The following is a 22,056-nucleotide window of genomic DNA, read 5'->3' on the forward strand; positions in this document are numbered from 1 at the left end:
GCTCATGGGCCCAGCCGCTCCATGGCATGTGGGATCCTCCCGGACCGGGGCACGAACCCGTGTCCCCTGTGGACTCTCAACCACTGCGCCACCAGGGAAACCCCAAATTTGGATTTCTTGATATTCAGTTCGGATGTGTAGGTAGAACACACCTACAAAATACATTTCAGAATTGAGCAGTCAGGAAACATAGAATGAAAACAAGATTAAAGAACCATATTGGATTTATTATGAAATAGAGGTCATTTTATTTAAAAAGAGTAAGTAGATACTGAGGAACCCAACTGCGTATATGGAGGGCCAACTATAAATTATGCTTGGATTTTGACTCTGTGGAGGGTGGGCGTCCCTAACTCCTGCGTTGTTCAAGGAGCAACTACATTTGCCTTTTATTAATCAGTGTTGGGGTTTGCACATATTTTATATATTAAAGGAAATAGCATCTGAGAGTATTTTCAGCTCCATCAGGGCAGACATCAATGCAGGTCTGTTTCACAGACAAAACTATAATTCAAAACATTCATTCACCCCTATGATGATGAGCATCTTTTCATGTGCCTATCGGCCATCTGTATGTCTTCTTTGGAGAAATGTCTATTTAGATCATCTGCCCATTTTTTGATTGGGTTGTTTGTTTTTTTTTTCTATTGAGTTGAATGAGCTGTATTTTGGAAATTAAGCCCTGTCAGTTGCATCATTTGCAAATATTTTCTCCCAGTCTGTAGGTTGTCTTTTCATTTTGTTTATGGTTTCCTTTGCTATACAGAAGCTTGTAAGTGTGATTAGGTCCCCTTTGTTTATTTTTGCTTTTATTTGTATTTCCTTGGGAGACTGACCTAATAAAACATTCGTTCAATTTATGTCAGAGAATGTTTTGCCTATGTTCTCTTCTATGAGCTTTATGGTGTTATGTCTTATATTTAAGTCTTTAAGCCATTTTGAGTTTATTTTTGTGTATGGTGTGAGGGTGTGCTCTAACTTCATTGGTTTACATGTGGCTGTTCAACTTTTCCAACACCACTTGTTGAAGAGACTGTCTTTTCCCTTTTGTATATTCTTGCCTCCTTTGTTGAAGATTAATTGTCCATAGGTGTGTGGGTTTAATTCTGGGCTCTCTATTCTGTTCCATTGATCCATATGTCTGTTTTTGTGCTGATATATGCTGTTTTGATTACTGTAGCTTTGTAGTATTATCTGAAGTCTGGGAGGGTTATTCCTCCTGCTTTCTTCCTTCTTTTTCCTAAGGATTGCTTTGGCAATTCTGAGTCTTTTATGGTTCCATATAAATTTTAGGATTATTTGTTCTAGTTCTGTGAAAAATGCCATGGGTAATTTGATAAGGATCACATTAAATCTGTAGATTGCTTTGGTAGTATGGCCATTCTAACAATATTAATTCTTCCAATCCAAGAGCATGGGAATATATCTTTTTACATTAATGTTTTTATTTTCTTCAGATATATACCCAGGAGTGGAATTGCTGGATCTTATGGTAGTTCTATTTTTAGTTTTTTGAGGACACTCCATACTGTTTCCACAGTGCCTACACCAATTTATATTCCTACCAACAGTTACAAGGGTTCCCTCTTCTCCACATCCTTGTCAACATTTGTTATTTGAGGTCTTTTTGATGATAGCCATCTGACAGGTGTGAAGTGATATATCACTGTGGTTTTGATTTGCATTTCTGTGATAATTACTGATGTTGAGCACATTTTCATGTGTCTGCTGGCCATTAATATGTCTTCTTTGGAAAAATGTCTACTCAGGTCTTCTGCCCATTTTTTAATCAGGTTTTCTTTTATATATATTGAGCTGTATGAGCTGTTTATATATTTTGGATATGAATCCCTTATTGGTCATAACATTTGCAAATATTTTCTCCCATTCAGTAAGTTGTCTTTTCATTTTGTCAGTGGTTTCCATTGCTGTGCAAAAGCTTTTAAGTTTAATTAGGTCCCATTTGTTTATTTTTGCTTTTGTTTCTTTTGCCTTAGGAAACAGATCGAAAAAATATCGCTATGGTTTATGGCAAAGAGTGCTCTGCCAATGTTTTCTTCTAGGATTATGATTTCCAGTCTCACATTTAGATTTTTAATCCATCTTGAGTTTAGTTTTGTGTATAGTGTGAGAAAATGTTCTAACATTACATGTAGCTGTCCAGTTTTCCCAGCACCACTTATTGAAGAGGCTGTCTTTTCTCCATTGTATATTCTTGCCTCCTTTGTCATAGATTAATTGACCATGAGTGTATGGGTGTATTTCTGGGCCCTCTATTATGTTCCATTAATCTATGTGCCTGTTTCTGTGCTAGTACCATACTGTTTTGATGACTGTAGTGTTGTAGTATAGTCTGAAGTCTGGGAGCATTACACCTCCGGCTCTGTTCTTTTTCTCAAGGTTGTTTTGGCTATTTGGTTGTTTTTTTTTTTCAGTTTCCATAAAAAATTTTAAATTATTTGTTCTAGTTCTGTGAAAAATGCTATTGGTATTTTAATAGGGATTGCATTGACTGTAGATTGCCTTGGATAGTATGACCACTTTAACAATATTAATCAATATTAATTCTTCCAATCAATGAACATGGTATATTTTTCCATTTGCTTATGTCATCTTCAATTTCTTTCATCAGTGCCTTATAGTTTCTCAGGTACAGGTCTTTTACCTCCTTAGGAAAGTTTATTCCTAGGTATTTTATTCTATTTGATGCAGTTGTAAATGGGATAATTTTCTTAATTTCTCTTTCTGGTAGTTCATTGCAAATGTGTAGACATGCAACGGATTCCTCTTTATTAATTTTGTATCCTGCAACTTTACCGAATTCATTGATAAGCTCAAGTAGCTTTTATTAGCATCTTCAGAATTGTCTATGTAAAATATCAGGTCATCTGCAAACAGTGACAATTTTACTTCTGCCTTTCCAATTTGGATTCCTTTTATTTATTTTTTTCTTTTCTGATGTCTATGGCTAGGACTTCCAATACTGTGTTGAATAAAAGTGGCAAGGAAGGACATCTTGTCTTATTCCTGATCTTAGATGAAATGCTTTCAGCTTTTCACTGTTGAGTATGTTGTTAGCTGCAGCTTATCATATATGGCCTGTATTGTGTTGAGATATATTCTCTCTATACTCACTTTGTGGAGAATTTTTATCATAAATGGATGTTGAATGTTGTCAGAAGCTTTTTCTGCATCTATTGAGATGATCATATGATTGTTATTCTTTAATTTGTTAATGTGATGTATCACATTGATTGATTTGTGGATATTTAATCATCCTTGAATCCCTGGGATAAATCCCACTTGATCATGGTGTATGATCCTTTTAATGTATGGTTGAATTCAGTTTGCTGATACTTTATTGAGGATTTTTGCATCTATGTTCATCACTGATATTGGTCTATGATTTTCTTTTTTGTGTGATACCTTTGTCTGATTTTGGTATCCCAGTGATGCTGGCCTTGTGAAATGAGTTTGGAAGTGTTCCTTCCTCTGCAATTTTTTGGAATAGTTTGGGAAGGATAAGTGTTAATTCTTCTCCAATTGTTTGGTAGAAATCACCTGTGACACCACCTGGTCCTGGACTTTGGTTCATCAGGAGTTTTTTAAAACTACTGATTCAATTTCATTACTGGTAATTGGGCTGTTCATATTTTATATTTCTTCCTGGTTCAGTCTTGGGAGTTTGTACACTTTTAGGAATTTGTCCATTTCTAAGTTGTCCACTTTATTGGCATAGAGTAGTTCATAGTAGTCTCTTATGATCTTTTGTATTTCTGTGGTATCGGTGTAACTTCTTTTTCATGTCTGATTTTATTGACTTGGATCCTCTCTCTTTTGTTTCTTGATGAGTCTGGCTAAAGGTTTATCAATTTTGTTTATCTTTTCAAAGAACCAGCTCTTAGTTTCATTGATCTTTTCTGTTGATTTTTTAGTCTCTATTTCATTTGTTTCTGCTCTGACCTTTATGATTTCTTTCCTTCTACTAACTTTGGGCTTTGTTCTCCTTTTTCTAGTTCCTTTAGGTGTAAAGTTAGGTTGTTTGAGATTTTTCTTGTTTCCTGAAGTCAGCTTGTACTGCTCTAAACTTCCCTCTTAGAATTGCTTTTTCTGTGTCACGTAGCTTTTGCATCATTGTGTTTTCAGTTTCATTTGTCTCCAGGTATTTATTTACTTCCTTTTTGATTTTTTCAGTGATCCATTGGTTGTTTAGTGGCATATTGTTTAGCTTTCATGTGTTTGTATTTTCTGAATTTTTTCTTCTAATTGATTTCTGGTCTCATAGTGTTGTGTTTGGAAAAAATGCTTGATATGATTTCAAGTTTCTTACATTTACTGAGGTTTGTTTTGTGGCATAGCATGTATAGCATGTGATCTATCCTGGTGAATGATCCATGTGCACTTGAGAAGAATGTATATTCTGCTGCTTTTGGATGGAATGTTCTATATATATATATATATATATCTATTAATCCATTTAGCCTAATGTGTCATTTAAGACCAATGTATTCTTATTGATTTTCTGTCTGGGTGATCTGTCCATTGATGTAAGTTGGGTTATTATTATTAACACACTACTATTATTGTGTTACTGTCAGTTTCTCCCTTTATGTCTGTTAATATTTGCTTTGTGTATTTAGGTGTTTCTATGTTGGGTGCATATGTATTTACAATTGTTATATCTTCTTCTTGGATTGATCCCTTGATTATATCATTATGTAATGCCACACTTTTTCTCTTGTAATGGTCTTAAAGTCTATTTTGTCTGATTCAAGTATTGCTACCCTGGCTTTCTTTTGATTTCCATTTGCATTGAATACCTTTTCCATCCCTTCACTTTCAGTCTGTGTGTGTCTTTAGATTTAAAGTGAGTCTCTTATAAGCAGCATATATACAGGCCTTGTTTTTGTATCCATTCAGTCACTCTATGTCTTTTGGTTGGAACATTTAGTCTATTTACACTGAAAGTACCTATTGATACATATGTTCTTATTGCTATTTTGTTAGTTGTTTGGGGGTTGTTTTTGTAGTTCGTTTTTGTTCCCTTTTTCTTCTGTTCTTGTATGATTTGATGACTATCTTTAGTGTTATGCCTGGATTCTTTTCTTGTTTTTGTGTGTGTATCTATTATTGATTTTTGGCTTGTGTTTACCATGAGATTTATACACAGATATAAAAAATCACAGATATTTATATCTATCTGTCTATCTATCCATCTAGCTATCTATCTACATATGTATGATTGTTATAACAATCATATCTATATACAGCTCTGTAATTTTTTTAAGTTGATAAACTTTTAATTTCAAACACATTTTATGAAAACTGTGTTTGTACTCTCCTCTCCTCACAATTACTGTTTTTGACAATATATTTTACATCTAATTGTTTTGTGTATCCCTTATCTGCTTATCCTGGATATAGATGATTTTACTACTTTTGTCTGCTAACCTTCCTACTACCTTTGTATGTGGTTGATTTTCTAACTTTACTGTATATTTGCCTTTACTGATGAGCTTTTTCATTTGTAATTTTCATGTTTCTCATGGCCTTTACTTTTTGCTTAGAGAAATCCCTTTAACATTGCTCATAAACTCATTTGGTGGTGCCAAACTCTTTTAGATTTCATTTGTTTGTTGCTCTCTCCATGAAATCTGAACAAGAGACTTGCTGTGTAGAATATTCTTTGTTGTAGGTTTTTCTCTTCCATCACTTTATGTATATTGTGACACTCCCTTCTGGACTTCAGAGTTTCTGCCGAAAAGTCAGCTAATAGCCTTTTTATACAACTTACTGCTTCTCCTTGTTGTTTTTAATAGTCTCTCTTCATCTTTAATTTTTGCCATTTTAGTTGCAATGTATCTTGGCATGTTCCTCTTTGGGTTGATCCTGTATGGGACTCTGTACTTTCTGAACTTGGAAATCTGTTTCCTTTCCCAGGTTTGGGAAGTTTTCAGCCCTTATGTCTAATATGTTCTCTGCCCCTTTCTCTCTTCCTTCTGGGACTCTTATAATGTGAATGTTAGTACGCTTGATGTTGTCGCAGAGGTCTCTTAAACTGTCCTCATTTGTTTTTATTCTTTTTTCGTTTTTCTGTTCACCTTCAGTGATTTCCACTGTCTTCCAGCTTGCGGATCCATTCCTCTGTATCATTTAATCTACTGTTGATTGCTTCTAGTGTATTTTTCATTTCAATTACTGTATTCTTCATCTCTGTTTGGTTCTTCTTTATATTTTCCAACTATTTGTTTAAAACTTCTAACTTCTTGCTCTGTGTATCCTCTGGAGTTCTTTGATCATCTTTTTGATCATTACCCTGAACTCCTTCTTGGGTAGATTGTCTATCTCCACTTCAATTAGTTCCCTTCATTTGGAATATTCCTTTGTTGACTCATTTTGCCTAACTTACTGTTATTTTCTTTTCTATATATGTGGTAGGTTGGTTACATTGTCCTGCCTTGGAGAAGTGGCCTTTTGTAGGAGATGTCCTGTGCATCTCAGCAGTGCACTGCCCTCTGGTCATCAGAGTTATATGTTATAGGTGCCCCCTCTTTGGGCTGTGTGGATCCTTCTGTTGTGGTGGACTGACAATTGTGTTTGGTTTGGTAGGCTTGGTTGGCCCCTGGTCTGGTTGGTTGCCAGGGCATGCCTCATGTGGAGCCTTCCAGCTGCTGGCTGATGTGCCAATTTGGGGTCCAGGAGATCCCAGGGCTGGTGTCTGCCCACCAGAATGTAAAACCAGACCTGCGTCTAGTGCCAGCCCACTGGCAGAGCCAGGTCCTGGGGTCTGGTTGCAGGGCCCAGGGGTCCCAGAGCTGGTGTTGGACCACTGATGGGGGGTGTCAGCTCCTGATGCAGCTGGCTGTAGGGTCCAGGGTATCCTGAAACTTGTTTTGGCCTTCTTGTAGGTGGGGTCAGGGCCCAGCCAGTCCCGGGGCAGGTGTTGGCCTGCTGACTGGTGGGCTGGGTCTGTGGGCTGTGGGGCTGTTGTTGTCCTGGAGCTGGTGTCTGCCTGCTGGTGGGTTAGGCTGGTCCCAAGGCTAGGCATGCTTCATGGTGGTTGGGGCTTGGTATTTTGGGGTTGATACCTGCCCACTGGTGGATGGAGCTGGGTCATAGGGTTTCTGGTTGCAGGGCCGTAGGGGTCCGGAGTCTAGTGCCTGCACACTAGTGTGTGGGACCAGGTCCTAGACTCTCTGGTGGGCAGGGCTGTGCCCAGGGGAAGCTGTGGGCTGAGGGAGTTTTAAGGCAGGCTCTCTTCTGGTGGATGGGGCTGTGTGCCTGCCCAGTTAGTTGCTTGGCCTGAGGTGCCCCAGTACTGGTGCCTACAGGTGGTAGGCAGGGGAGTGGGGCTGGGTCCCAAGGTCAGTACACTAAAGGGAGGATTCCAGAATGGTGCTTGCCAGCCCCAGTGTCCATGTGGTAGAACAAACTCCCAATAATGGCTTCTACCAGTGTCTGTGTCCCCAGGTTAAGATCCAGTTGCCTCCTGCTGCTCTTAGAGACTCACCAAGATTAGCACGTAGGTCTGACCCAGGCTGTTATCAAATTACTGCTTCTGCCCTGGGTCCCAGGGCATGAGATTTTGTGCGTGCCCTTAAGAGTGGAGTTTCTATGTCCCACAGCCCTCTGGGTCTTTCAAAAGTAAGCCCCGCTGGCCTTCAAAGCCAAGCGTTCTGAGGTTCATCTTCTTGGCGCAGGACCCTTGGGCTCGGTAACCTGATGTGGAGTTAGACCCATCACTCCTTAGAGAGAACCTCTGCAGTTGTAGTCATTCTCCTGTTTGTGGGTCACCCACCTGGCAGTATGGGACTTGACTATACCTCAACTCTGCCCATCCCACCTGTCTTGGGGTTCCTTCTTTTTTTTTTTTTTTTTTGCAGTACGCGGGCCTCTCACTGCTGTGGTCTCTCCCGTCGTGGAGCACAGGCTCCGGATGCGCAGGCTTAGCGGCCATGGCTCACGGGCCCAGCCACTCCACGGCATGTGGGATCTTCCCAGACCGGGGCACGAACCCGTGTCCCCTGCATCGGCAGGCGGACTCTCAACCACTGTGCCACCAGGGAAGCCCTGGGGTTCCTTCTTTATATCTTTAGTTGTAGACAGTCTTTTCTGGCAGGTTCCAATCTTCTTCACTGATGATTGTTCTGTGAATAGTTGTAATTTTGCTGTGCCCATGAGAAGAGGTGCACTTAGGGTCTTTCTATGCTGCCATCTTGGCTGATCCTCTGCAATCACATTTCTTTCTGATTAGATTTTTAAAATAGTTTTATAGATAAGGAAAAGGGTCTGAAATTAGTATAGTATATAGAGAGTGAGAAAGTGGGTAACCCAGTAGACAATTAGGTTACCTCAAGACTTAAACCGGATGCTTAAAACTAAAAACGAAAGGCTCTGGAGGGACTTCAAATAGTTATTTACTTGATTTAAATAAATTTGAAAATGTCAGAAATGACCCTAATTTTCAATTAGATAGATTTAGCCAGTGAATACTCAAATTCACTATGAAACCAGACAGCTGCAAGTCACCCAGATTCAAATTACAGCACAAATAAAATTTCATTCTATGTTAGCTGCATCTCCATGCTCCTTTGCCTGGGGAATGTGGGCGTCCTTGCACACAGCATCAGAGTACTCAGGAAATGTGGTTTATAAATATCTCTAGGTGAGTTCAAATGGAACAGCCTCTCAGATGCACCATTTTGCACCATTTCTCATTTTGTACCATGAATTACTGGGTTGTATTAATTTGAATTGCCAACTCCAAAAAAAATGACCTGAATTCATAGTCTGGTATAGTTGCCAGATAAAATACAGGATGCCTAGTTAAATTTCAATTTCAGATAAACAGTGAATATTTATTTTTAGTATAAGTATGTTCCAAATACTGCATGGGACATACTTATACTAAAAAAAATTATTTTTTAACTGAAATTCAAATGGGCATCCTTTATTTTTATTTGCTAAATCTGGCCACCCTACCTTCTGCTCATAATAAAAACATAAAATTTCCCTTTAACCACTGCTCCCGTATCCATTCATGGGTGAGGGGAGGAGAGAATACTAGTTTAAGAGGTGATGGAAAATATTTACTATTTGTCCTGGCTTTGAGCAAAGAGAAAAGAAATAGAGAAGGATAAAAGTAAAGAATACCTACATGACTGACAGTTTTGCCACATTAGGACAGTCAGCTATTTTCTAATATTAAGTAAAATCTGCTCAACGAAGACTATTGGGCCCTTCAGAAACTTCAACTTCCCTGCAATGGTTGAGAAGAACAAAAATGAGAAAAGGCAGCAGGAGACCATGGAATGGATAAGATGTTAGGATTTTCTGAGAGGCTGAGCCTGCAAGGTGGACACAGTGTAAGGAGACAGCTGACACAGGTTAAGACGTTGGCTTTCAAAGTTTCATCCCGTGGAATATATTGCAGAGTGAGAAAGGGCTTGATGTTTCTTAACTGTTGAAATGGAATAATGGCTTCCCCCCACCCCCTTAACCTTTTTTTATATAAACTCTGGAACAGACTGACAGAGTTCAAATCTCAGCTCCATTACTTAACCATGTAGTTTTGGGTGAGTTACATAACACTTCTCTATATTTTATTTGGGGATAGTAGACCTTCAGAGTGTGGAAAATTCAGTAAGTATATAAAAGACACGTAACAGAGCCTGGTATGCAATGAAGATTAAATAATTGCACAGAAACTCTGGATTCTCAAATGCATCCTGTAGAGTAGTGTGAAGGAACTTGGATTTTTAGGGTCCTAGTAGTCTTGATTTGACTACCAGCTCTATGACTTCAGAAAAATTATGTAAGCTTCCTAAGTCAGTTTCCTCATTAGTGAGAAGAGGTATAATAACAGTACTTCAATCATATAGTTATTGAGAATTTCAACTGAAATAATGCATGCTATTATTAAAAGCTCATAAATGTTAGCTACTGTTTTTGTTGAATGTTTTTCTTGTTTGGCTTCCATATTGCTGTAACATTCTGATTCTCTTCTTACCTCTCCGTCCTTTCTTTGCTTGTTGTTGTCTTGGATTCTTTCTCTTTGCCCTGCCTCACTCAATCATTTTGCATGTATTCTCTGAGGGAGTCTTTCCAGTCTCTCTGCTCCAGCCCACACCTATATGCTGTCAATTCCTAAGTCTTTTATCTTCAATCTTTTTCCCTCCACTTATACCACACTCATATACAATTTCTACTACCCTAATGTTTTACTTCAGAGTATTACTATCATCTCAAAATGTGCATGTCCAAAATAAAATTCTCAGTTCCCACCCACCGCTAATTTCCATTGGGATTAGGGAGGAAGTAGCAGCTTTTTCCAATTTCCCTGTTTTTGGTGAACATGACCATTCTCTTGTCGTCCCCAATGTCAAGACCTTGTAGTCATCCTTGACACATCCATTCCTATCATCCTCCATATCCAGTCAATCACCAAAGCACTAAGCAACCTCCCAAATACCAGGAAAAGAGAAGTAAAAATCCTTGAAAAACAAAAACAAAACTAACTTACAAAGACACATCTTATAGGAAAACAAAATTAGTTATTATTTAAAATTACCCTCCTGCTCCATACACACACTTCCAACCACCCTTCCCAGGAGGATGAATATTGGTTGGTAATTGAAATATCTTTTGCTTGTCATCTTCAGGATAAATGCTTTTGCATATTTGAAATAGTAGGAGTAGGAAGGACAACTGAGACAGCTGGGACAGAGCTAAGTTGTACTGTATGAAAAGGAGGAGAGATGAGGGGGTCAAGAAGGTGATGATGGGGAGGTAGAGGCGCTGCAAGGGAAGGCTAAGGAGACCACTTCAGCAGCACGTAGCTGAAGATGAACTGCAGGAGAAAACAGAAGTAGTGCTGACAAACTCTTCCATTAAGCGTGGGACCTGGCTTGGTCCCGGCTGTACCACTGTGATGGTTAATTTTATGTGTCAGCTTGACTGGGATAAGGAATGCCCAGACAGCTGGTAAAACATTATTTCTTGGTGTGTTTGTGAGGGTGTTTCCAGAAGAGATTAGCATTTGAATCTGTAGACTGAGTAAAGGTTGCCCTCACCAATGTGGGTAGCATCATTCAATCCTTTGAAGGCCTAATAGAAAGAAGTAGTGGAGGATGAGTGAATTTGTTCTCTTGCTTGAGCTAGGGCATCCATCTTCTCCTACCCTTGGACATCCACACTCCTGGTTCTTGGGCCTTCAGACTCAGATGGGGATTTACACCATTGGCTTCCCTGGTTCTCAGGCCTTTGGGTTTGTACTGGAACTACATCACCCAGCTTCCCTAAGCTTCCAGCTTGCAGACAGCAAATAGACAGTAGGACTTCTCTATCAGACAAAATTCACTTACATTGCCATGAACAAGAACCATATGCATGGTTATCAGTTTTCCACAGATTAACTTTCATCCTTACAGAGTTGTAAAATAGCCTAATTAGATCAAAGGCAATTGCTATAGACTGAATGTTTGTGTCCCCCCCCCACCACCCAACAAATTCAAATACTGAACCCCTACCTCCCATGTGATGGTATTAGGCAGTGGGGCCTTTGGGAGGTAATTAGGATGAGATGAGGGTGGAGTCTTTATGAATTGGATTAGTGACATTACAAGAGTCATGTGAGAGCTGGTTTTCTCTCTCTGCTCTCTATTATGTGAGAATACAAGGAGAAGTCAGCAGTCTACAACATGAAAGAGGGCCCTCACAAGAACTCAACCATGCTGGCACCCTGATCTTGGACGTCCAGCCTCCAAAACTACAAGAAGTAAACTTCTGTTGTTTATAAGTCACCTGGTCTATGGTATTTTTGTCATGGTGGCCTGATCTGACTAAGACAACAAAGGTGCATCCCTCTTTAATATCAGATAATCCTCAGCAGGACTGCTAGGTAATGCCTAACGCCTACTGCAAGGACAGCCAGGGACCCTTTTGCTCATTACTGAAGCTTTGTCAATTTTTCCTGACATTGCTATATTAACAATTTTCTTGGTGTTTTGAAGCACTTATAAACCTCTTTTCTAGTATATGTCAATGATTGCATAGTTTTGAGTAATTTCTTTAATCTATATTTATGCAGAGTGATACTATTCATGCATTCTCTTGACTGGATTGCCAAATGACAAGGTTGTCTAAATTTGCTCCGCAAGTAAGCTAATTGAAAGTCTTGCCTTATAAAAAACTCAGTGTCCTTGCACTGGATTTTTAAATCAATGTTTTCATTGCACCACTAATTCCTCCTCAAACATACTGGAAATAACTTGGCAGAACCAGTTAGTAAGTCATTTTGGCATTTGTTCCCTGAACACAGCAGTACAGTATTTACCGTCTGAGTGGTATGTTGCTGAAGCCAGGTTTGTTGAGAAAAAAACACACACTGCAGTATTAGGTCCTTCTTAAGCATATTAGGTTAACAACCTCTTCTGGTCCACCCAAAGATACTCTAATCGATTTCCTGCTTTAGGGTCTTCCCAACTTCCTGGGGGGCACAGTGAAGGCCACAGCCCCTTCCCACTCCCATACATCAACCCATACCAGTTAAATGCAGAAAATGCATCAGATACTAAATGATCAAGGCACAAATTATTGTTGTTAAGAAGATGGATGAGATTGATTTATGTCCATAATAATTTAGGATATTAATATTAATTCGGGGAGCAAATCAATTAAATCTCTTAATATATGATAAATATATTTTTTCTAAATCAAACTGTGAGAAAAGAGGAGCAACAGACAATAGGCATTACTAGAAATACATCTAATTTTAAAAGCCTTTTGTAATATGCAGGAATAAAATAGATTCACTACTGAAATAATCTTTTTTTTGGGGTGGGGTACGCGGGCCTCTCACTGTTGTGGCCTCTCCCGTCGCAGAGCACAGGCTCTGGACGCGCAGGCTCACCAGCCATGGCTCACAGGCCTAGCCGCTCCGCGGCATGTGGGATCTTCCCGGACCGGGGCACGAACCTGTGTCCCCTGCATCAGCAGGCGGACTCTCAACCACTGTGCCACCAGGGAAGCCCTGAAATAATCCTTTAAGCATGCTTGCTGACGATATTTTCCAAACCAAAAATTAGGCTTCATAAAGTCTAGCAAAATGTATCTTTTGTTTTTGTTTTTTGCTATGAGAATATAAAGACATGGGAAAGTTTTGTAGATTTTTTAAAACCATTGTCATACATGGTTATATATTTAATAAATACACTTACTGAAAAAAATACATATAATTGGGACGATCTGGAAAAATCCAAGATGTGTAATCTTCCTGACCAACAATAGTCAATCTTTAAACTGCTGTACTTCATTGACTCAATTAAACCATCATCCAAAAAACTCACCATTATTTTATGTACTGCTAAGAAAAATAAAATGGCCAATTAAAATATAAAACAATGTTTTCTTATTACTTATTATTCTTATCAACTGTAAGACACACTATGGTTTCAGAGAGGTTAAAATGTAAATTAAAAAGGGTGTCTTAGAAGAGATATGGTATTTGATATGGCTTCAACAGACATGAATCGTTTAGCTTTTATTTTCTGATCAGTAAGACTTTTTTCACAAAGAGATCTTATGGCTATTATTGCATCTTATAAGGAAATGATTCCATTGTAAAAGTATAAGTATACAAGAGTTTGTAAAATAAAACATAAGTGGGAAAGGTGAGCTATGGCAACGGTGGCACCCAGTGGCTGGCGCCCTCACAGTGATGGTGCAAGCTGTGGTGGTCTGTGCCAGTGGGTCTAGCAATGTGGGCCCTAGTTGGCTGGTATGGGTATGGCTTTGACTATGGTCCTTGCTGCTGCTGGGCATCCTTTGTTTCTGCCAGTTTTCTATGCTGGGTCCTCCAGCTTTCCAAAGAGTTCTGTGAGCTTCTTATTAACCTTTCAATAAATTCTTTGCCGAAGTCAGCCAGACTTGCATCTAAGGACCTTGACTGATACTTCTGAATTTCAGCCATTTGTTGAACAGAGATAATTGATATAATTTGAAGCAAATCAGTGATTTACTCTTCTAAGGACAGTTACCAATCTCTTCCACTTCTCTAAATGACCATCTCCAAAAAAGATATAAATCCAGCTATATTCAACATTTAAAAAATAGTTGAACCATGCAGTATCAAAAGCACACATACACCCATTCTTTTAGAATATAACTTACAAAGTCCTAGAAGGAATAGGGACTTCCCTGGTGGTGCAGTGGTTAAGAAACCACCTGCCAATGCAGGGGACACGGGTTCAAGCCCTGGTCTGGGAAGATCCCACATGCCGCAGAGCAGCTAAGCCCAACTAAGTCCACAACTACTGAGCCTGTGCTCTAGAGCCCAGAAGCCACAACTACTGAGTCTGCATGCCTAGAGACTGTGCTCTGCAACAAGAGAAGCCACCGCAATGAGAAGCCCACACACCGCAACGAAGAGTAGCCCCCGCTCACCGCAACTAGAGAAAGCCCGCACGCAGCAACAAAGACCCAATGCAGCCAAAAATAAATAAATAAATAAATAAGGAATATACTACCTATTTTACAAAGGAATTAAATCACCAAAATATAATTTGCTCAGATTTACTATGATTCAGTGGAGAAGCTAGAAATGGAAGGAATTCTGCAGTCATCATAAATATGCAAACTACATGGTAGTAAACTGATTCTAGTTCTTACTACTGCTGAAGGATAAAGCAAAAATTAATTAATTTGATAGGCTGATGATTTCTTTGCAATTATTTGCAAAGTTTCCCTACCTCATTTCATAATTTCTATGCACTTTACCAAAGCAATGTCAGCATGTCCCTTTTTCTTCAAAGTCTTCTGGGGTGTTGCAGCTTTAGTGAGTTTAGAAGCTGAATATTGCTCTCCTTGAGACATGCAGCTTTTAATAATATATTGATAAATGGTAATAATAGGTAACACCTGTATAGTGCTTCATTTGGCCCAAGCATTGTTCTAAGTACTTTACGTATATTAACCAATTCAATCTTCATAAGAATTCTGGGAGGAAAATAGTATCTCCCTTATCCTCATTTTTTTTTTTTTTTTGCGGTACGCGGGCCTCCCACTGCCACGGCCCCTCCTGCCGCTCTGCGGCATGCGGGACCCTCCCGTACCGGGGCACGAACCCACATCCCTCCCCCGCATCGGCAGGCAGACCCGCAACCACTGCGCCACCAGGGAAGCCTTTTTATGCATGAGGACACTGAGGCACAGAGGGGTTAAATTACCTGACTGGTGACACGGGCCAGTAGGTGGCAGAGCTGGGACTTGAATTCAGGCAGGTTTGCTGATGAATTCCTGTGCTTAATTGTTATAACAAGTTGCCTTCTCTTAGAATTTACTTGTTTTTGCTACTACTTACTTGCAGTACATAGTGAACCTGACAGAATTTAAAATACAAAAAACCTGGGTTTCAATTCCAAATTTCCTTGGCAAACCTGGGTAGTTTACAGGCTGAACCTCATATTTTTTTCCATGTAAAATAAGAATAGGGCTTCCCTGGTGGCGCAGTGGTTGAGAGTCCGCCTGCCGATGCAGGGAACACGGGTTCGTGCCCCGGTCCGGGAGGATCCCACATGCCGCGGAGCGGCTGGGCCCGTGAGCCATGGCCGCTGAGCCTGTGCGTCCGGAGCCTGTGCTCTGCAATGGGAGAGGCCACAGCAGTGAGAGGCCCACGTACCGCAAAAAAAAAAAAAAAAAAAAAAAAAAAAAATTTGTCTTGCCTACTTCATAGGTTGTTGACTAGAATAAATAAAATCATGTGAAAATGCTTTTTAAAGTGTTACATAAAGAGTTATTACTTAAACTTTGGGCACGTCAGTTAGGATGTACCTTCAGCTGTGTGTGATCAAATGTTCTATAAAGTTAATTGGGTCACAGCTAGAAGATGGCGGAGCTATGACTTGAAACCAGGGTCGCCCGTATATAAAACCGTGCTTCTTACTATATCACTGTACTTGCTTCTCTGATAGTCAGATGTAATTGATGGTACACTGTTGTTTTCCTGTGCAGTTTCATTGAAAATAAGAATGTAAACATAAATTGTCCTTCAATAATTTACCACAAAATGTTTCTCTGGTTGGCCTAAATCATAAATTTCTATCTCTGACTTACAGATGGAACTGACGGAGGGTAACAGAGGAAGATAGGTCAAGCGACAAAAACTATAATGCGGGTGTCCAAGCAACCAGAAATGCTTGGCTGAGGAAGATTTCTTCTTTCCCTGGCAGGCTGGGGACATTCCAGTTGAGCGCCTTTGAGCCTCTGATGTGGAAAGCAGCTCAAATCCCCACACAAGAGGGGAATGTTTATCACTCTGGGAACATTTTGAGGGTACTCAGGGAAGAGGGTGATAAGGGGTCTCTCCAACTCATAAGCTTACTACTTCGGGCAAGGTCCCTCCATCTTTGGGCAAAAGCGGAGGTAAAAAAAAAAAAATCTAATAAAAATCATATAAATAGTTAGGACTTTCTCTTTCCTCTTTAGCAAATGCCTTGCTAAGAGTTATAAATCATTTCAATATCACTAAAGTAGAAAATCTATAAATCAACCAAGAAATGTTGGCCGAGTGTCTCCTGTGATTAGTCTATGCATGTGCTTTGAGTTTACATGGTGCCCTTTAGCAGATTAAATTCTTATAAACCTAACAGGTGAGGCCTTAGAAACCATTATGTGCCAGATTTTGTGTCATCGAACATAAATGTAATAAACTTTGAGAACGTAAGCTCTCTGAATGAAGAAAAATGAAAGATAAAAATGAAAAAGAAAAGAAGACGTTAAAAAAGTTTGAGACTATAGGGCTCAGTAAGGCCAGTTCTGGTTGACTATATCATAATATACCTTAAGTAAACTGCACCAGTCATTACTGTAACCCCGGTTTAATACATCTTAAAATCAATCTTTCTCCTTTTCACATAAAGTGAAAAACAAAGATACGTGAGTACCTTTCTAAGACTAATATAGACCTTTTTAGTTAAAAAAAATACAAATACTATATATCTTTCCCTGGTTATGCTATACCTCTGCCATTCATTCATTCCTTCGTTCATTTTTTCAACGAAAGTGTTGACTGTATGAGAGTGGGGGCCAGCCCTGTGGCAAGGGATTGGGCTGTGAAGATGAATAAACAGTGGTTCCTTCTCTCTGGGTTCAGTGTAATCACTCAACGAGTGGCAATAACTATAATGAAGGCAGAAAGAAATGACCATTTCCGCTGAAATACAGAGCTTAAAGAAGGGTGAGATAAAGTAGTAAACCACTCTAGTCTGGCAGTCTCTGCCCTGGTCCCACATTTCCTGGGTCAGGGAATACTATTTCTCGTGGTGTGCATTCCTGTCCTCTGTTGTTCCCTACTGCCACTTTTCTCATTACCACTTTTTCTCCTGCAGCAAAGGGCGGAGAAAGTCAAAGGAGCTATTGGGCTTACTAGGGGAAGGGGAAGGAGGAAATCATTCAGGTGCAATGCTAGGTCCCCTTTTCTTGAGGCATGGGAGAAAGGAAGGTCTGGGCTGGAAGGGACCACAGAGGCCATCCTCCTTACTATCCACTTCATAGTTGGGGACATTGAGGCTTAATGACTTATCCAAGGCCACACCCAGTTAGTGGCATTGGTGGAACTAGGACTCAGGTGGGAAACTCCACCACTGCCTTCAGCAGTCTCTTCAACCTTATGTTCCTGACCATCAGGCAGCGTTTCATCTCTGGTCCTCCAAAGAAATGAAGAACAATTGATTAAACTAGTCACCCCATAGTCTTCTGTTCCTTAAGGAAAACCGCACCATGACTGTGACTCAAAGGACTTATTTGCATATCTTTTGTCATTTTTGTTACTCTTCCCATAAGACTGACTGATTCTTCTCTCTATCCCTTTGATAATATGGTGACCTAATCTGAGCTCAGAGCTTTAAAGATTTGTTTGATGAAGTAAAATAATGTCTTTGTGCTCTGCTTTTCAATGCCTCCTACTTTGACTTTCTGTTTTTGCTTGTTATTCAATTTTCGGAACAACCTTACTTATTTTCAGGGTGTCAGTAATGACCTGAAGAAATTTCTATTGTTGATTTATTTCTATAAGGGTGCTTTCCTGAACGTTGTCCTGTTTGTATGACGGCCTGTCTCCTCCCCCCGCCTCCCATTTGTCAGCTTGTCAGTAATGACCAGGTGGTACATACATGTCAAGGAAACTAATCACCTTCTAACAGGATTTGGAACGGAATTAATGCGGATCTTGTGCCCTTCCTGTTCCAACTTTAGCAGCCCAAGGTCTATGACTGCTTAGAGATTAGCTGGTTGGCAACTGCATCCCCTGGCACCTCAGGGTCTTGGTTCTCTCTTCAGGCCCTAGGCAGTGAATTTTGAGAGATTCAAAACTCGAGTTCCTTGGAGACAGAGTTTGGGTATGTGGTTGAAACTGGCCAACCCGGGACGCCCAGTGAGGCAAAGGCATCTCCTATTTTGCAAGCGATGCCACTGGGTCACAATGCCGCGAAGTCATCGAGTTCCTCCTGCCAGACAAGTTTCTGCTTCTGGTCGCCTCTGAACCTCCGACACTCCGCGGTGTATCAAGCTGCGGCGGCCGCGGAGCCGTTCGAAGGGGTAGTGCTGAGTGCTGTCAGTATTGACCAGGCGTCTTCGAGTAGTTCTTTCAGCCCAGTTGCTCCGCGACGAGTCCACAAGTTCTCACGCCTCACTTCTAAGCAAGCTGCTCATCCCTCCTCCACCTCCCTGCTCCTCACCTTTGTTCTAGCCCGCACATTTTCTCGGCGCCGCCACCTGTGTGCTCGCAGAGACCCGGGCGGAGCCTCGGTCCGGACCCATGACGTCACCCCTCCGCGATGGAGGCGGGGTTGTGGGAACCGCAGTGCAGCGCAGAGGGGCGGGGCGGGGCGGGGCTTGCGGCGCGTGACCTGGCTGCGGGAGGCAGCAACCCGGAGAAAGGTGTAGGGGGGCCGGGACCTGCCGACTCCTGAGTCTGGGGGCGGGGCGGGGAGTGGCAGGGTCCGGGCGGCCGGAGCCCGGTGAAGCGCTAAAACGGGTCACGCTTCCTCCTTCCCTCCCCGTCCTTTCTTCTCCTCCCACCTGGGCCTCTGCGTGGGGACGCGCACCTGGCAACCAGCGGCCGCGCTCCGCCGCGCCCCCACCTTCTCCGCTCGGGCCGGGCGCCCCGAGCCTGCCCCGCACTCCGAGCTCGCCCCCGGCTCCCGCCCCTCTTCTCTCTACGGGCCCCGCGCTCGCAGGGGGCGGCCTCGAGCCCTCGCTCGTTGATGCCGTTTTGGGGGTGACCCGGCGCGGCGGGAGGCGGCGGCGGCGCCTCCACGGTGGGGGCGTGTTAGTGGCCGTGGCTTTGCGGGACGTCGGGTGTGTAGCTGCGGGGTGGCAGGGCGGCCAGCCGGCGAGACCGCGCGTGCAGCTCGGGTTTCGGGACGCTGGAGGAGAGCGCCACGGCCGCGCGGGAGCGGGACATGTGGGAGCTCAGGCACCGGGGAGGCTGCCCCGGCCCCGGGGGAGCGGTGGCGCCGCCACCCCGCGAGGGAGAGGCGGCCGGCGGCGACCACGAAACCGAGAGCACCAGTGACAAAGTAAGTAGAGCCGCGAGAGGCGCACACCCGCGCCCCGGCTGGGTCCTGGCTGGGGCCGGGACACCTGGGAGGGAGGGTGGGGCCCCACTGAATGTCAGGTGAAGTTGCGGGCTGCGCCGCCCTCCCGGCCTGGCTTTGTTTCCTTCTCCCTCAAGTGGGACCCGGACCCCAGCGATGGTGCGTTTCCCAGGATGACCTCGACCGCTGCCAGGGTAGCTGGATGATTCAACTTGACTCTAATTTAGTTTCTGCCCATTCCAGTCCCCCTTCCCGGGATCTGGGGCCGACGCTAGAATTGGGATGGAGCCTGCCACCCTGAGAGCTGCAGCTTTCTAGTAGCTGCCACTTCACACCTCTTCTCGGGAGAGGAACACAGTAAGAACTAAACTTAAGTCATGCACCTTTCGCTTCTAACATGTCATTGGATCCTGACGCTGGAGGCTTGGCTTCTCGGGCTCCCCCATCAGCACTTTCGTTTCCTCTATCCTTTTTCAGTATAATAGATTTTGGACGTTTGAGAGGCTCCTACACGTGACCCAGTTGTGACCCTCCACGGCCGACAGTGCAGCAGTAGATTTCATTTTACCTGACACGTTAATTCATGAGGACTTTTAAAATTCCCATTTCTGTAGATTGCCTTTGTAAGTAGATGTAATGCCACTATTCTTTTTAAAGGTAGAAGAAAGTCAAAGTGCACCTTATCTGGTAATAAGTTTAGGAAATTGGGCCAGGCAATAGATTGTTTTATGAAATCTTCTGTTTATAAAATTCCGTTTTATCTTAGAAACTCAAAGCACTTAAGCTATTCCTAGAAGCATTCTTTTTTGGAAGCAGGTATTGCAGTTTGAATTACAGAAGTCAAGTAGATTGCTCAAGGTCAAGTCAGTGGCCTTTTGGAACTAGAAACTGTTTCCTGATTCCCTTTTTTCTGGTTTGCACTGTTGCTGAGACTCACTCACTCATCAGAACTCAGAAGTTCTGATTTGGGGGAGGTTCCACCTGGAACTTGCTGTTGATGAACTTGAGGTCACCCCTTATAAAGCTCTGGCAGGAACATATCCCACAATATCATGAAATAATAAATTTAACAGTGATTTTAGGCATGAAACTTTAGAATCAATGGGAAGACAGATCCTTTTTTTCCCCCTACCCTTGATAGGCAGGTGGAATACAATGAGTCTGTGATAGAACATATGTATCAAGGAATTATACAAAGTGTAACAGTTTCTAGCTTCTGAAGGTTGATGTTACAAAGCTAAAAAGAGTGGGCAAAGAATAGTTTTTGTGAAAACTGCCTTGGAAACTAGACCAAAAATAGAATTAATTAGGTTGGGGTTTGTTTTGTTTTAGCACTGATACAGTTTAGAATCAAGGAAATACCAGCTTCCCCATGTTCACTTCCTTAACTGGAACAAGCTTTTAATAAGAAAAAACATGTTCAAGGAAGCCATCCATAAAATAGCTTTTGAATTAGTTAGTTTCTTAACACCCTAATATATTTAAAATGGAAACTACTTCTCTGGTTTGATTTGACTCATTAGAACTGTTGTCTCTAGCTATCTGTGAGTGGGTTACCTCACTGCATATTTATTTATTTATTTATAAATGCCACACTATTGGTTTTCATTAATACATACCCAGCGGGATTTTTTTCCTGAGAGTAGGTGTTGCCATGTGTAACCTGTTCTGTTAAGATTTCTTAGACAAGGATGAGCATTTTCTAAACCATATCTAAAATATTGCATACTTTTAGAGTTTATTGCAAGGAACTTTTGACTTGGCAAGCTTTGTGTCACTGAACTCTATCCTCTGTATGTCCTTTCTTATCAGGGTGTATATTTGAATGCACCTGTATTTCCAGGTCAAGGACCATTATAAAATCAGTTTGCACATCGGAGGCTGGTTAATATTTGGTCCATTGAAATTCTTTTAAGTGCCTTCTCCATTCAAGTTGCAGTAAAGGCAAAACTCTTATGGAATTAATGAAAGAAGCGCAGGAAGTGTGTTATATTCTGCTGTTATGGTATACTCCTGTGCCATTTTGTAGTCTTTTCTTATAACGGCATTATTAACATGACCTTCTCATTGTTTAGGACCTGGAGGCATACTGAGAGAAAGTTCTGTGGTCCAGAGAATTGCTTAGAGGATATTCTCACTAGTATTTAGAAATGAGGAAGGGGCAGAGAACATGGAATTTAGCAAAAGATCTTTTATATTTTTATAATACTCATTCATTTAATTTCCCTCTCAATTTCTTTCTTTATTTTTATTTATGGCTGCATTGGGTCCGTTGCTGTGCACAGGCTTTCTCTAGTTGCGGCAAGTGGGGGCTACTCTTCGTTGTGGTGCACGAGGTTCTCATTGCAGTGGCTTCTTTTGTTGCTGAGCATGGGCTCTAGGTGCGTGGGCTTCAGTAGTTGCAGCACACAGGCTCAGTAGTTGTGGTACACGGGCTTAGTTGCTCTGTGGCATGTGGGGTCTT

General features: G+C 41.7%; 1 protein-coding gene across 1 annotated transcript in view; it reads left to right on the forward strand.

Moving 5' to 3' along the window:
• Window positions 1-19,457: 19,457 nt before the first annotated feature.
• CDS1 (CDP-diacylglycerol synthase 1) overlaps window positions 19,458-22,056 on the forward strand; it is a gene marked incomplete at both ends in the record, with an annotated part of 65,502 nt that continues 62,903 nt past the window's right edge. The window contains one exon of the mRNA XM_082838981.1: window positions 19,458-19,574. Within this exon, the coding sequence (XP_082695107.1) occupies window positions 19,458-19,574 (117 nt within the window). The remainder of the gene's footprint in view (window positions 19,575-22,056) is intronic.

This window comes from Leucopleurus acutus (genome assembly GCF_964270905.1).
Source record: "Leucopleurus acutus genome assembly, chromosome: 4".
Taxonomy (NCBI): Eukaryota; Metazoa; Chordata; class Mammalia; order Artiodactyla; family Delphinidae; genus Leucopleurus; species Leucopleurus acutus.